Raw genomic sequence first — 17,014 nt, forward strand, 5'->3', positions numbered from 1 at the left:
ATCTGGCTATAGTTTGCTTGGATACCGCGCAGCCTTGGCGCAGTCTTCCATATGCCATAAACAATTTGTCTGTCTTGCGAACAGTTGCCGTTCTTTGAAGATAGAACCTGAGACATCTCCTGATTTCTAAAGAGTGTAAAGCTCTTTCAGCCGGTGATTGTGGATTTGGGAAAAATGTCTTTAGGATCACTGGCTCATTTAGGTGAAAATCCGATGGAACTTTTGGCATATACCTAGGATTGGTATGTAGCACCACAGAGTCTGAGGTAAATTGTAAGAAAGGCGGTTTTGAAGTGAATGCCTTAATGTCACTGACCCTTCTAGCCGATGTAAAGCCAATAGCAAAGAGACCTTCCAAGTAAGAAACTTGAGATCAACCTTCTGAATGGGTTCAAAGGGGTGACGCAGGAGTTGAGCTAGCACCACGTTCAAATGCCAAGATGGAGGTGGTCGTCGAATTGGAGGAAACATACGAAATAGACCCTTAAAAAACTGCTGGATTATTCTTGAAGAAAACAGAGTTCGCTTCGTCCTGACGGAATCTGGAAATGGCTGCCAGGAATACCTTTAGGGTTGAATGTGCCAAACCCGATCTAGCCAAATGCAGAAAGAAAGGCAAAATTTGTTCTGGTCTAGCATGAATGGGATGCAGATCAGCAGCTTGACACCAGGCACAAAAACGCTTCAATTTGAGCTTGTAGGTCTTAATCGTTGATGGCGCTCTAGCATTAGCGAGAACTTCTTGGCAATCTCGAGGAATGCCCAAATTGGCAAATTCATTGTGTTGAGGAGCCAAGCTGATGATTTCAACGAAACTGGGTCGGATGGTACACTTGGCCCTCTTGGATTGTCAGGAGATTCGGTATTCGAGGCAGCTGTATCGGTCTGCACTCCGAGAGGAGAAGCAGCTCTGTGAACCAATATTGTCGGGGCCACCTTGGAGCAATCAGGATTAGACGACATGGTTGTCTCCTCATCTTCCTGATGACCTTGGGGATTAAAGGAATCGGTGGAAAAGCGTATGCAAATATCCGACACCAGTTCATCGAAAGGGCATCCCCGCATGAGTTCTTGTGGGGTATCCAGCTTGCAAAGCGTGGGCATTTCCGGTTCTGATTCTTCGCAAACAGATCCAGGTCGGGATGACCCCACTCTTGGAATATGTGATCCATGGTTGGTTGATGTAGCTCCCATTCGTGATTGCCTGCAGCAGACCTGCTGAGGGAGTCCGCCAGTACATTGGCAACCCCTGGGACATGGACCGCCGACAGATTGATGGTGTGATCCAGGGCCCAATTCCAAGTCTCCTGTGCCTGATGGGATAATCGGGCCGACCTTGTGCCTCCTTGTTTGTTCAGGTAATCCATGCTGGTTGTGTTGTCTGTTCGAATTAGAACCGTAGAGCCCTCTAAAATTGCTTGAAAGGATTTCAGGGTGAGAAAAATGGCTCGCAACTCTAAGAGGTTTATGTGCCATTTTTTCTGCTGTATGTTCCATTTGCCACTGATTGTCATTCCTTGAAGGTGGGCGCCCCAGCCTTCCAGAGGAGCATCTGTGGTCACGATGAATCTGGGCACTTCTGTTAGGAATGCACATCCTGCCTGCAGGTTGCACTTTTGCATCCACCACTGAAAGGAGTTCCTCATCCGAAGGGTTATGTTGATCACGTCTTCGAATGATCCTGTTACCTGAATCCACTGAAGACTGAGTTCCTCTTGTGAGGGCCTCATCTTTAGGCGGCAGTTGGGGGTGAGAGGAACACAGGACGAGATCATCCCTAGGAAAGACTTGAATTTGCGAACAGAAACGCACTTTCTTGTTAGCAATGCAGATGCCATCTTGTGAATCTTCAACTGTCTTTCTCTTGATATGAAGACTTGGGCGAGCTTGGTGTCCAGCGTCGCTCCCAAGAAAGAATTTCTCTGTGATGGAGTTAGATGAGATTTTTCGAAATTTCCCGAGAAACCTAGGCTCTGAAGTAGCGACAGACATCTGTGAACGTGAGTTCTTGCTGTGCGGAAAGAACTGGCCTTGATAAGGCAGTCGTCCAAATATGGATAAATCTGAATTCCTTCCAATCGCAGGTGGGCTGCCACCGGAACTAGCATCTTTGTAAAGACTCTGGGGGCCGATCGTAGTCCAAAGGGGAGGACCTTGAACTGAAAGTCCCTGCCAGCCACACTGAACCGCAAGAACTTCTGGTGTCTGTGAAAAATGGGCACATGGAAGTATGCGTCCTGAAGGTCGAGTGTTGCCATGTGATCCCCTTCTGAAAGAAACTGGAGGATTTCTTGAAGCGTTAACATTCGGAAGGACAATTTCTTGAGGTATTTGTTGAGGGCAAGCAGGTCGAGGATGGGTCGTCATTCCCCCGACTTCTTGCGAATTAGGAAAAATCTCGAATAAAATCCTTTTTCTCTTTGATGTTGAGGTACCCTCTCGATTGCTCCTTTTCGAATCATAGAATATATTTGGGAGAACGGCTCCTTGAGATGAGCTGGTGGTGGTCCTTTTGGGGGAGAATTTGGAGGGGCTTTGACGAATTCCAGAATGTGACCCCTGGATACCACGTCCAGGACCCATCTGTCCGTGGTAATCTTGGACCAATTTGAGTAGTATAGGGATATTCTTCCTCCAATTTGCTTCAGGTTGGGAAAAGTGGTGGCAGGATGCTTGCCTCACTCTTGTTGTCTCTTCCTCGATAAGAGGTTTTTCCTCTTGACTGAGAGTAGTTGTTTCTTTTTTGACCATACGTTTGTTGTCGGTATGGTTGGTATCTTTGGTTACCCTGTGAGTTGTTGTAGGAACGCTGCTGTGAATAACCTCCTCTGTTAGAGAAATTGCCTCTTCCTCTTGCTCCACGAAAGGAAGACTTACGAAATTGAAGAGATCCCAGGGACCGTGCAGTCTCAGTATTCTTCTTTATGGCTTGTAAAGCCTCATCCACATGTTGTCCAAAAAGAAACATCGTAGGCCATGTCCATGATCTTAGACTGGACCTCCAAGCGAAAGGATGTAGATTTTAACCATCCCTGTCTTCTCAGAACAGCTGCACCCGCCAGCTGTCTGAACCCTGTGGCTGCCACGTGCACTGCAGCATCAATAATTTCAGATGAAACACAATCTCCCTCTTGTAAAATCTTCTTGGCTTCAGATCTATCAGGCTCTGAAAGCTTTTCAATATACGGTGATATGTCCGACCACATCTTTTTGTCATACCTCCCAAGGATTGCAAGGGAGTTCGCGACATGGACAGTAGTTGCCGCAATAGTTGAGACCTTCTTTCCTATTGAGTCGAGGTGTCTTCCCTCCCTATCCGGGGGAGCAGTGACCTGCGTAGATGGATTTTTGGCTCTCCTCTGAGCCTCCTCTGAGCCCCCTGGGCAACCACAGAATCCGCTTTTGCCTGTCCAATAAGGCATGCCGGTGACGTGTTAGGCGCCCTATACTTCTGATCTACCCGAGGTAGAACTGCAGGTAGGGAGTTTGGCGTCGCCATTGCCTTTAGACCTTTCTTCCAGATAAAATCAATTATAGGGATGGACCAACTTTGTTTCTGCGGTAAATCTTTAAAATCATATAGAAAGCACTCATCCTGCTTAGCTTCCATTGTGATGAGGAACCTCTTTGTTGCCCTGTCCATGATTTGGTGGAAGGTTGCGATGTCCACCGGCGGAGAATCCGCCGTAGGTTGGCCAACTGGAGAAGGAGTTTGTGCCTGATACTCATCCCACTCCGACGATACGGACTTGTCGTCCACTTCGCCTTCATCTCGTTCTGCGTATGATGAGATGGCCCTGGCGAAGAAAGTATTGTAGGCCGTATCTCCGTAGTTGGCAGCGGAGAAGCTGGTCTTGGAGGCCTTAGTGTTGCCGTAGATGTTCTTGGCACAGGCGTAGAGAAGAGAGAATCACCTGATTCTGATGGGGGGAAAACGACTATATTAATCGCTTAACATATATTGAAGATTCTGCAACAGGTCCAGTGGCATTTGTGTGTTAGGCGCAGACACAGGAGCCCGACAAGAAGGCTCGAGGAATTGTTCCTCTTCATCCTGCTCCACATCCTGAAGTTTGATAAGCAGCTCAGATGGGCTTCTGGCTGCACGGAAAGTGTCATCTTCATAGGATTCCTCTTCCTCAGAATCTAGTAATTTTTCTGGCAATTTCAATGGAGACAGAGTTGTCAAAGATGAACCACGCTTTTCCAAAATTGAAGCTGTGGTAGACGGTGAAGGCAGAAGTATTGCGGATGGCTTGGATGACCAAACTTGCATTTCTGTACAGGTTGACAGTGGGGGAGTCGACAGTGAAAAACCTGTATCTGACTGAGGAACAAGAATCTTCGTCGACGGTGTGTCCGTCGACTAACATTGACGTCGACGATGACTTCGTCGACGGGGGTGTCTTCTTCGTCGACGATGACGTCGTTGACGGAAGCGCCTTCTTTGACGACGAAGAGGTCATCGACGGTGGTATTTTCTTCGTCGACGAGGATGTCGTCGACTGTATCTTCGTCGACGAGGATGTCGTCGACGGTGTCTTCGTCGATGAGGATGTCGTCGACGGTAGGGCTAGCTTCGTCGAAGGCAAGATGTTCGTCGACGATCGAGTCGACGACAGAGTACTCGTCGACGGTACCTTCAGGATCCTCCTCGACGGTGGGGCGTCAACGGTAGATGGCACTATCTTCGTCGACGAGATAGGTCGAATTTGTACCTGAACCAGCGTCGACGGTGAGGAGACTGTAGACATCACCATAGCTGGTTATGGTGAGGAGAAAGTCACCGTAGATGTTGAAGAGGTGGCCACATGAAGAGATGGCGACGGTGAAGCTGTATTTGACGCTGAAGTGTCAAAGGAGCAGCCGGAGGTAAAATTTTATGAGAAGCTGTCTTGGAAGATGCAGATTTTCCAGTTTTCTTAGAGGGCGTACTAGGACCAGATTTAATAGGTGGAGAAGCCTTTTTGAAGTAGAAGGCACGCCAGAATCCTGTGAGGATTGGGCCTTTTTCAACACCTTCGCCCCAGGAGCAGCTAACTCAACCTCAGCTTTCCTCTTCCTAGAGGATACAGAAGACCCCGAGGCGATGCTCCCTACCTCAGAAACAGGGTTATCTTTGTCCTTTATCCTCTGGAGCCACAAGAGAAGACGACCCTCTCTGTCCCTGAGGGTTTTTTGAGGAAAGGTCCTGCAGATTTTACACTTCTTCACCTCATGATCTGGATACAGACAATATATACATTTCTTGTGAGGATCCTCCTTGAACAGCCTTAGCTTTCCACGGGAATCACAAGCCCTAAAAAGGGATTTAGAAGTAGACATCTTTAGAAGGTAAAAAAACCAACCAAAGTAAGAAGAAACTGAGCAGAGCTAAGGTAGACTCCCTTCACACGACGTGCGATAGAAAATCTGAGAGCCTGAGCCTCTGGGGAGAACATTCTGGCGGGTGCTGTCGCCTGATTGGCTGCAGTTTGGTCTATACAAAATGACTAGGGTAGTCATGAGTGTGGGAGCTTTTGCTCCTGTAGCTTAGGGCTACTTTACTTACTGGTTGGTTATTACCAAGGTTTTTTGGTTATTATAGGCATATTATTGCTTTTTTATGTACTGTGGGACTCCCACTCCGATGACGGGGAATGATTCAGGCATGTGAATCTATGAAAGACACCCCAATACATGGGAATCTCCACCTACACCACTCGTCAAATATTACCATTTTAGCAATGTGCCGTGGAGAGCATGCAGAAATGTATAGTAGTGATTCCAAGTTTTTCTTTAATTTTATTTTTTTCTAGTTTCTCTTCTTTCTTTTGCTTTCTTAGGGTTCTTATCTTCTCCTTGTGAACCAGAGCACTGCTTAGGTTTAACCATGTTTTATGAGACTTCACCCAGAGGCTGGTAGCTTCGGGCACCCAAGAAACCGAATATCTCCTTTACAGACTGTACAGGGTGATAGCATGTGTTCTGTTGTGATGTGATGTACAATCTAGGCTACTGACGTCCCGTTCTTTCTAGAGTCTAAATATGTGCTGCTTTGTTTATACTTCACAGTATTATGTGGTTGTGCATTCATGTTACAGCACCATTCTTAAAAGCCTTTTTAGAAATGCTTAAAGTTTAAATTAATTTTAATATATGGACATTTACTTCTCCATCCACTACAAGGAAGGCATCTGGAAGTCAGCAAAACATTTCTGTACTGCAGTAATAGGACTAATCATTGTAAAAATCACAGTACTCATCTGTAATACATTGCCCCTCTATAAAAGCATGGTGCTAAAAAAAAATAATATATGAGCACTTAATAAACTCAAATTTATTATGCCAGCATATTGAGCAACTGTTTCCAGATTCAGGCAACTGTTTAAAACAAGATAATCCCTGGATTGTCAATACTTTACCTTGAACCACAGCAAGTGGAAATCTAGAGTTATCCGAATAACTACTCAAGCAGTACTGTGTGGGCTGAAAATTAGGTGGTATTATTCCTTTATTAACTACAGTGACAACTTGCTCTTCAAGTTCTCTCCATTGCTGTGAAGATTCATAGTCATACTCCTGATCCAGGCTAATGTGCGTCGAGGCCTGCTTTTCACCTGAAGACAAGACAATAATTTAGCAATTAGACACAAACAAAGTAGCAGTAAAACATTATTCAGACAACCATTCTTGGTTTGTTTCTAATGCAGTGGGTGTGCTTATTGAGGAGACAGGATGAAAACTCTGATTACAGTGTACCATATGTCCTTTATTTTAATGGAGTGTCTTATTTGGAGTAATTGTCCGCTGTATGTAAATTATGCTTTTAGGTACATCATCAGTCAGTAATTTCCGTGTTGCCTTCTAACATGGTGCAGCTACGTACATATGACATCTGTGGGGCATAGAGCATTGTGGCTATGGTGTGTGGTGGAAACTTCCTCTGAGATGCCCATTCCGACCTGAACATCTGCTTCCAGGACCTACGCTGAAGAACAAGTTACTTACCTTCGATAATGCCTTATCTAGTAGAGACTATCTAGCCGCAGATTCCTTACCTCCGAATGTTCCCCAGGTGTCAGATTAGACCCAGAAACTTTTGGTAATACCCCTGTGTGCCGGTAGGAGGCGCTGTTCGGCTCCGAGTGACATTGTCCACGCCTGAGGTGATGTGCGCAGAGCCTATATAGGTTCCATCCCAGCACACTGATGTCAGTTTTTTCGCACCTTTACAGGTCCTGAATGATGACGCTCCCTTGCCTCGTTAGATGACTTTGACGGACGGAGTGATGTTGAAGACCTCTTCGAATGTTAACTTTTTTTTTCTTGTGGGACTTACCCGAACAAATTCTACTAAGATCAATGGTTCTGTGACCAATCCCAGGACCTATCTATTGACTCGGATTGAAACTCATGGCCTCGCACGTCAGCGGCAAGAGAGATCACTCCCTCAAAGACGTGGGGTACTTGGCGCAGCAGTCATCACGTTGTGGTCACGGTCAAGACACCAGGAGGAAACAGGATGCAGGTAAGGGACTGACATCTGTGGGTGACAGGTGCTACAGGGCTTGAAGCCAGATTTCCTAGTGGACATCCCTGCAACACCAAGTAAGGATCACCAAAAACTTTGACAAAGAGTAGAAAAAGGTCAGTCAAAAAATGACTGGGGGTATCTCTCTCCGGATCTGTGCTGATTGGCACGAAAAGAAAAGAACGGACATCAGCGAGCTGAGGTGGTGCCTACATAGGCACTGCATACGTAACAACCGACACAGATGTCACACTGAGGCGAATGACGCCACCTACCTGCGTGCAGGTCGACATTTTGATGAAAAACTTTCAGATCCAGACTGATGCCTGGGGATAAGTCTAAGGTAAGGAATGTGTGGCTAGAAGTCTCTACCAGATACTACTTATAGTTCAAAGAGAACTATACCAAAGAGCAGTGACAAGTTGACAATTAGTAAAATGGCTTTATCAATGCTCATATCTCAAGATTATTAATTTGAGGAGGAAAAGGACTACTAGGGGGAAAAAGATTTACATTTCTTAATGACGGAGAGACCCCAAGAACAAGTGTGCTACCATTGACAAATTGGAGAAGATGGATCAATTTTGAGAGAGTAGATATGAATACGCATTTATATAGCGCATGGCTACCCAAAGGCATCCCAGCGCATTTGTGACACCTAATTATTCTTCACTGATCAAGGAAAAAGAAAGGTTTTCAGCATTTTCCTGAAATGGAGATAGTTAGGTTCAAGATGAATAGAGTCAGAGAGCTGGTTCCAAAATGTTGCCGCGTGAAGTATAAAACGTAGGCCATCCATCAATGCCCGTTTAATCTTAGGGACTCCCAGTTTCTTAATTTGTTTCTTTGGTAGAGGGGGAGGGCCAAGACAGCTAGGCCACCAGGGGTCTAAATTCATAAGGGCCACGTGTCATAGCATCATAATTTCCGTCTTGGAACCATTGAGTCTGAGAAAAGACGAATCCATCCATTCAGATACTTTGATCAGACAAGAGGTAAGGTTCTTGACACTACTATCATGTCGGCTGAGGGACACCACCAACTGGGTGTCATCAGCGTAGGTGACCAGCTGGACCCCCCAGGGAAGCACAACGTCCGCAAGGGACCTCATGTAGATATTTAACATGGTAGGGCTTAATGAAGATCCTTGGGGGACGCCATACTGCAGAGGAATCTGTTTCGAAAGAACATCCTCTTCAAACACCGCAAAGGATCTGTCAGAGAGAAAGGACTGCAACCACTTAAGGGCAGTCCCCGCTACACCAACCTCCCTCAGTCTTTGAATCATGATAAGATGATTTACCGTGTCGAAGAAAGGGAAGAATGATTAGTTAAAAAAAGAGTACCAAATGGTAGTTGCTTTGCCAACAAAGAACAGAATTCTTGAGTATAAAAAACACACAACTGGGAAGTGGCTAGTTCTTCTATTTTAAATGTTTCTTTTGTTTAGTCTTAGAATTTTCCATATTCGATTTGCAAAACTTAGTGCTTTAAGCAAATAGCCTTATTATATGGATAGCTTGGTCTGCAAATTGCAGTTTGAGCTCCGATGAACACTAGACTTCAGTAAACTAAGGCACAATTTCATTTTTACTTTACTGTTTGTATTTGGTCAGTGTTATTTGATCTGCAACAGTGTTAGTCCAATTAGACTAATTAAAGTTACATTAGCTCTGCATATACGGGCTAGGACAAGTGGGGTAGACTTCTGAAGGAGGTAAAGATGGCAAGATTGCTGTTTTTCTAGTTTTCCCTAGAATGTGTAATAATGTAAGCTAAGTCCACCAGGAACCCCAATCCCCTAGCAAGTAGGATAATTTGAGAGAAAAACTGAGTGGTCTGACAGAGGTATATGGGGCGAGAGTGAAGGACAAGGAATTCGGTCTTCAGGGTATTTACCTTTAGAGAAAGATTTGCCATACACCTTAACAGGAAGTCAGGAAAAGATTTTAATTCAAAGAGGCAATCCCAGGACGATACCTTCGAGTACAGGAAGGTGCCACTTGCGTATTGGTGCATGGAGATTTTTTTTTCTTCTGGCAGAGATACACTGGTTCCCTGTAGATATTGATGAACATAGAGACAGAACAAAGCCCTGCAGAATCTCACAGAAGAGTAAGACTTGAATACGAAACGGTTACTAACCAGTAGGAGTAGTTTTGCAGCTTGAAGAATTTTCTGAATTCACATGCTGTGCATCATTCCGCCATTTAGTGGTTGGGTCCGGAAATGTCTTTGTTTTTTTCTTTCTTTTTGTTTTGGTCGATGTCGACCACCATTTGGTGCCAGGTATGTCCCCTGTGTGACGTCAGACGGTATCCTGGAGGTCGACATGTGTGGTGGCCATCTTCGGATTCTTTTTTCTGTTATTATTGTTTTTGTAATCCTTAAGATGGTTTGAGAAATACTGATATAATCCTTTGCTTCCACACCTGTTTGTTTTCCTTATAGGGGAGGCAGGGTGGGTGGCATGTGAATCCAGAAAATTCTTCAAGCTGCAAAATTACTCCTACTGGTAAGTAACCGTTTCATTTTGCAGCGTGAATCCTTTTCTGGATTCACATGCTGTGCATCTGATTACGTAGCGGTTTCTCCTGTGTCTGGGAGGCTGTGGTGTAAGAAGACCTTGCAAACCGGTGTTGAAGCACCCTTTGTCCAATTTGAGCTTCCTTATTCATTTGTATGTCCACACAATAATGTCTTGTAAAGGTGTGTGGTGATGCCTATGTTGCTACTGCGCAAATGGAATCAATGGGTACATTAGCCATAAAAGCTAGCGTTGCTCCTTTCTTTCTAGTGGAATGAGCAGTTGGTTGCATTGTTCGTTCCTTTTTGGAATTGGAGTAACATATTTGGATGGCTTGTACTATCCATCTTGCAATAGTTACTTTTGTCATTGCTGACCCCGTGTTGGTGTGTGCATAGGCGACAAACAATTGCTTTGTCTTCCTGGTCTGTTCAGTTTTTTGCAAATAGTATAGTAAAGCCCTCCTTACATCCAGGGTATGGAGGCTTCTCTCTCCTTTAGTTATTGGGTCTTTGAAGAAAACCAGCAGGAGAATGTTTTGATTTAAGTGATACTTAGATATCACGTTTGGCAAGAACTGTGGATTGGTTTTTAGGATTACTTTATCCTTATGAATTTGTAAGTAGGGTTATTGTATTGTTAACACTTGCAGTTCACTTACTCTTCGTAGTGATGTTATAGAAAGGAGAAAGGCGGTCTTTAGAGTAATATGCTTAAGGTCCGCTGCATACATGGGCTCGAAGGGTTTTGTCATTAGTTGAGAAAGTACTGTATTTAAGCTCCATGTGGGTACGGGAACAGCTCTTGGAGGAGATATTCTTTTTGCTCCTTCTAAGAACCTTTTGATGACTGGTCTTGAAAAAAGTAAAAAAGCTTTTGATGATTTTACTCTTGTGTATGCCACTATGGCCGCAAGGTGCACTTTAAGGCTGCAAAAGGGGATATTGCTGTCCAAGAGGTAAGTAAGATATGTGATAACTGTTTCTTGTGTATTGATTGAACTAAATTTGTTGTTAGAGGTGCACCATGTAGTGTATTCACTTCCATTTTACTGTATAGCATTTTCTTGCTGAGTGCTTGCTTCCCTTAGAACTTTCATAGTTCGCGGAGGCAAGTTGAGATGCTCAAACTCTGTACTCGGGCGCGGAACTGCTAGCTGTAGTGTCGCCGGTTCTGGGTGGAAAGTCTTGTCTTGTCCATTGAGGGGCAATGAGAATCATATTTGTTCCTGGGCTTTTTGCTTTTTATAACACTCTTTGCATCAGGGGTATTGGTGGAAAGGTGTAAGCAAATGTCTGTGACCAATTGAGTGAAAGTGCATTTCCCTTTGCTAAGTGGTGTGGAAACCTCGAGGCAAAGCATTGGCATTTCTTGTTCTGCATTGTTGCGAACAGATCTCTCACTGGTGTTCCCCAGATGTTGAATAGATATTGTACTGCCCTCTGCTTCAACTCCCATTCTTGGGAGCAGTTGTTTTGTCTGCTCAGTTGGTGTGCTGTAATGTTATCTATTCCTGGTAGTTGTACTGTCTGCGGTTTGATCTTTTGAAGTATTGCCCATTGCCAGATTTCCTGTGCAAGTTAGCTTATGGGAAAATACTTTGTCCCACCCTGTTTGTTTAGTTAGAACATTGGTGTTGTATTGTCGGTTTGGATTAAGATGTTCTCCCCTGAATATGTTTCTGGAATGCCTTGATTGCCAGAAAAAAAGTTTAGTTACAAGAAGTTGATGTGTTTTGTGGAGTCCTGTTCGCTCCATTGACCACGAACTTTTAGCTGGTTGAAGTGTGCACCCCATCCGTTGTGTGATGCATCCGTGGTGATTGTCACAGATGGAGGTGAGTTCCTAAAGGTCTCCCCTGTGCTATGTTGTTGGATGTCCACCATTGTGTCTGTGCCTGCGCCCTTTGTGTAACAACCACTAGATCCTCCCAACTTCCTGTGGCTTGAGATCAGATGTTGGTGAGCTATTCTTGGAATGGGCATATGTGTAGGCGAGCGTGAGGGACAAGTGGGATGCATGATGCCATCATGCCCATTAGTTTCATTACACTCCTCACTGTCAGAGCCTAATCCCTCTGGTAGATGGTTGTTTGTTTCATTGTGGATAGCTTGTATCCTGGCCCGTGTGGGGTAAGCCTTTGTGTTTGTTGTGTTTAGTCTTGCTCCTAGGAAGGTTTTCTCTCGTTCTGGTGCTGTAGAAGATTTCTTGTGGTTTATTGAGAAACTCAGGTCTTGTAGCGTTTGAATAGTATTTTAACATGATTGTGACATGTCTGTTTCGAGTGTCCCCTTATTAGCCAGTCGTCAAAGTAAGGGTAGACGAGGATTCCTTCTTTTCTCTGGTGTGCCGCCACTGCGCCTAGACACTTTGCGAACACCCGTGGAGCAGACTTTATGCCGAAGGGGAGTACCTTGAATTGGTAGTGTGTTCCGTTGTGTAGGAATCTTAGGTACTTTGTGTCTTTTGTTCATAGGGATATGTAGGTAGGCGTCCTTGAGGTCTATTGTTGCCAAGTAATCCCCTTTTTGAATTTGTGGGATTATTTCCTGGAGGGTACACATTTTGAAGCGTTTTGTTCGTATGAACTTGTTTAGGAATCTTAATTCCATGATTGGTCTTAGAATTTGATCCTGGTTGGGTACTAGGAAGTATGGCAAGTAATTTCCTTTGAACCATTCTTGTGTTGGAACCTTTTCTATTGCCTGTTTGAGGTATAGCTCTTTGATCTCTGCATTTAACAGTGTCTGTTCTGCTCTTGTTAATGGATTTGCAAGTGTTGTTCTTGTGAACTTCATGCAGTATCCGTATTTTATCAAATTTAATATCCAATTGTCTGTTGTGAGCCTTTTTCGTTGTCTGTGGAAAAAGGATATCCTTCCCACCAACGGTGTTTTGTGTGGGTCCTTTTTTGGAATTAAGTCAGTTAGACCCTGTAGGACTTGGCCCTTTTTGGCTAAAGTCCCTAAACTTTTTTCTTTTCCCCAGAACTTTTTTAGGTTTCACCTATGCAGCGCGCATGCGCTGCATAGGAAAAAGACCTTTAGCCATCGGTTTCCTTTTTCGCCCAAAAACATGCACGCGTCCAATTGCCTTTAATGGCAACGTGTGCACGTTTGGCGATTCCCTTGCGGGAGCGAGCAGCTGGCGCCATATGTTATCAATTATCTCGCCTTGCAGCTCGCTCCCACAAGGGAATCATGCAGGAGCCCTCCTCTCTTCCCTCTCCCTGCTGCCACACGAGGCGCGCGCACTTGTGATTTTTTTAAGTCTGTAAGCAACATACACGCTTTTGCTTTCAGAGCAGCCTGCTGTTTTTTCCATTGGACACTTGTGTGTAGCCAGTGGGTGGTTGGGGTGGGGGTGGGGGGGGGGGGGGGGGGTAAAAACACACGAGAAGAAAGAAACCGAGGTGATGCACAGAAACTTCTTCGACAGGAGGTTGACTTCGGTAACATTGGAGCTAGAGGCACCTAGCGCGCATTGCTTCTTTAATTCTCATTTTTCTTGAAATGCGATTACTCTTAGTTATAATAACACAAATGTGACTAAAACTGTAAAATGCACTTCGGAAGATGTGATGGGGTGTAATTTCCACAGCTGCCAAATTTGGTACTGGCCACTAAGGAACCTGGCTCACGTCCCAGCAACAGCTCACCTTGCTTCAATTCATGGCTAAAGAAATCACTCTACCCGGTCCTCGAGAAACACGGACCATTTGTGTTAGAATCTTAGCAGATGTGCGCCATATAAAACTGAAGAAAAAAAATGAAAACACCCAAGGTAACTTAACAGGGAACTGGGAAACTTGAGAGCTCGGTAAAGCGGCGATTAGGATGCATTCTTTAGCTCAGATTTCAGGGGAAAGTGAAGTCAGCCCATCTCATAAATATGAGTACTGTGAAGCGAACAAGTTTGTTGCCAGGCACTAAAATGAGGCCCCGGTCCCCTGTTTGTTTCTGCTTGGTCTCCCTTCCAGGGTTTCTCCCTGTTATGAAAGCCACTCTGACCAGATCCTTGCTAGTTAAATACTTGGGCTCTGTTGCTGCTGAACATGTAAGTACAGTTTACCTTATCAATGGCTTCTGGGTGCTAACATCGAGGACAGGTAGAGACACCTTGCACGCTTGAATGAACCAATTGTTGTTTTCTAGAAACACTTGGCTCCTCCTGGACCCATGACGTGTAGAGCGCTTCCACCCACTGCGCTCGCGCCAGCTATGGCCTTTGCCACTGGAAACACCTGATCTATAATACAACTGATCTTATCAATGTGCCAGCCAGTGGCGTAGCAACTGTGCCACAGACCCACACGCGAGCAAGGATAATGCCCCGTCCCCGCTCAGATTTGTAATAAAACTCTGCTATCATTTGGTCCATAGGGCTGCTTGGAGACTGGGATCCCAGAGCTATTGAACTTGCTGCGCTATTAATAGCTACGACCTGCTGATATGGACACCCGTGCTGTGGGACGTGTTCGGGTTTCTTCTTGTTCTGCTGTGGCTCTTCTGGCTGAGGGGCTGGTGACTGGTGTCCGATTCACTGGAAAACGGACACCACTACACAAAGGAACAAACTCCCTTCTAATGAGATAGAAGATGGCACCTGCTCTTGTCCATGAGAGTTGGGCTACACAGTAAACTAGTGTGTACAACAAGGCTCCTGTGATGTCACACCCAAACTGAGTTAATAATAAATGCACGCCTGCACCCTGACTGACGTATCAACCCTTTTTCTCTCAAGTAAGGGTGAGGCCAGATGTTTAGGAGGGTGAGACATACAAGTGAATGGAGTTACAAAACATCTTGGATTACATCAGAAGTGTAGCTTTGTGTCCACAGCCCTGCCCCCTCACTATTTCTCTCCATTCACAGCTGTTAGACTAATGTTCTATTTTACTCCCTGAGAGGGATGGCACCCCTCAGGGGTTCCAGGCTTCAGAGATTCAGTTTCTCGACTATTGCACAAAGCCTATCCTATGTTTTGGAATTATGGCTGACAACTTCTGAAGAGCAGCGCCCTACTGTCCCTATGCAAATCTTTCTATATGTGTAGTGTAGACTATGATTTTCTTTGTGCCTAGAGTCGAATAACTTCACTACTGCCTCTTGGTCTTGCAGCGACCTCTTTAAATTGTCTACCCTTTCGGTGGGCCCTAACAATCACATTTTTAGCTTTGTGCCCCTGTATCCGCTGTAAAGTGCATCTCTGATGATCTGGATTAGACATGACTAGAACTCTTCTCCCTTCATTAGATTACACAGGTGAATATTGTCTCTTGATCTGTTTTGAATTTTCCTATTTGTCCATCGGTGGTTTAGCCTGGCTTTCAAGGTGGGCAATGAATATGTGCACAAGTTTCTCCAATGAGGATTGTCTCAGCTGGCTTTCTGCAGATTCCCCTGCATGGGAAGGTGGAAATAATTTATTTTGCTTTTCATTGATCACATAATATTTATGAAAAGATGGGGAGTTAACTCTTTTTGTTACTACAATAAAGAAAACCATGTTTAATTATTAACTGTAAGCAGGATTTATCAATTTCCCTAACTTGTATCATGGAAATCACCCACATCACACGTCTTGTTCTTTCACCATGCATATGGATTTATTTTCACTCGTGAACAAAAGCCTTGTGTTTTTCTTATGCAAACGTTTGAACCTTTGGTGTCAAACGTTTTCTTTGTTAAATTTTGTGTATCCTTTTTTGTTGAGGCAAATTATGTGGACGAACAGAACCACTTGAGAAACATTTAGAGCACAAGGAAGGACCAAGGGGATTCTTGTGTGTTCCGACTGATTCACTTTTTCATAATAAGCAGTTTTTCCACAGCGTGACGAGAAATCTGTGGGTTTGCCATTTAGTTTGCAAAAAAATTCCTTTGCCAATGATGAAGTCGATACTCTCTTCAATCAAGATTGCAAATTTCCTAGGTTTGCAAGCCCAAACAAATGTAGCCAGAGAGGTTAAAACATGGGACTATTGAATTGGAAACTTCTCTGCAGTACCACACGTTAGTTTCCTTGCTATGATTTTCCCCTTATGAATTTAAAGTGCTTGTTAAGCACTTTTAATCTTCTCCCGGTTATAATCTAGTTGTTTTACATATCCATTTTTAAGGGGCAGATCACAGCAGTGTATTTTATGCGCATAGCTCTGTGGGCTACTGCTTATGTCACACAGATCCTTTTTTTACTGTGCAGTTCATAATTTCCAATAGAAATCTAGCTAAGAACTGCCATCAAATAGCTGCATGCAAACCCATGTGCATGCAGTAATATATTCAAATACTTAAAGCAGGATTACCAAACTTGCTGATGGGTCTTACTCTTATAGTATTACAGACTTTCTAATGAATTTCAAGAGTAAGCCGGGACTTAGAGCGGCATGCCTAAACTCTTATAAGGCCCAAAGGCGAGACCTATTCGCTATGCCAATGCTTGTTCTGCTATGGTGTTGCCAACTTACATGCTTTGGACACTTTGCCACTGCTAAACAGTGTCAAAGTGCAAGTGCTCCCTGTATAAAGTGTAAAGGTAATTGGTTGTCCATGATTGGTATGTTTGCCTTACTAGTAAAGTCCCTAGTAAAGTGCACTAATTGTGCCAGGGCTGGTAATGCAACTGTTACTAGTGGGCCTGCAGCACTATTTGTGCCACACACAAAAGTAGCCTTATAAAGGGAACTCGGGCATGCCATTGCAGGACCTCGGCGCAGTTTGTTAAACTGCCATGTTGTTCCGACAAGTGCACTCACTTGCCAGACCTTACCCTTCCCACTCTATGAACATCAGACACCCCTATGGTAGGTCTAGGGTACCCCCTTGGGCAGGGTGCGGTGCATGTGATAGGTAGGTCATGTACTAAGGCGTGTGCCATGTCCTGGCAGTGAAATAATCTCCATTTCGTTTTTCACTTTTGAAAGGCCATCTTGCCCATTGGACAGAATGGGGAGGCTGTGTGATATGCTTTCC

General features: G+C 44.5%; 1 protein-coding gene across 3 annotated transcripts in view; it reads right to left on the bottom strand.

The window, feature by feature from the left end:
* Positions 1-17,014, bottom strand: part of TRAPPC8 (trafficking protein particle complex subunit 8) — a 1,294,567-nt gene that overhangs the window by 524,782 nt on the left and 752,771 nt on the right. For all 3 annotated transcript variants that reach the window (XM_086965686.1, XM_086965689.1, XM_086965688.1), the window contains one exon: positions 6,405-6,599. In XM_086965686.1, the coding sequence (XP_086821812.1) occupies positions 6,405-6,599 (195 nt within the window). The remainder of the gene's footprint in view (positions 1-6,404; positions 6,600-17,014) is intronic.

Source organism: Lissotriton vulgaris, chromosome 4_1, assembly GCF_964263255.1.
Source record: "Lissotriton vulgaris chromosome 4_1, aLisVul1.2, whole genome shotgun sequence".
NCBI classification, from domain to species: Eukaryota; Metazoa; Chordata; class Amphibia; order Caudata; family Salamandridae; genus Lissotriton; species Lissotriton vulgaris.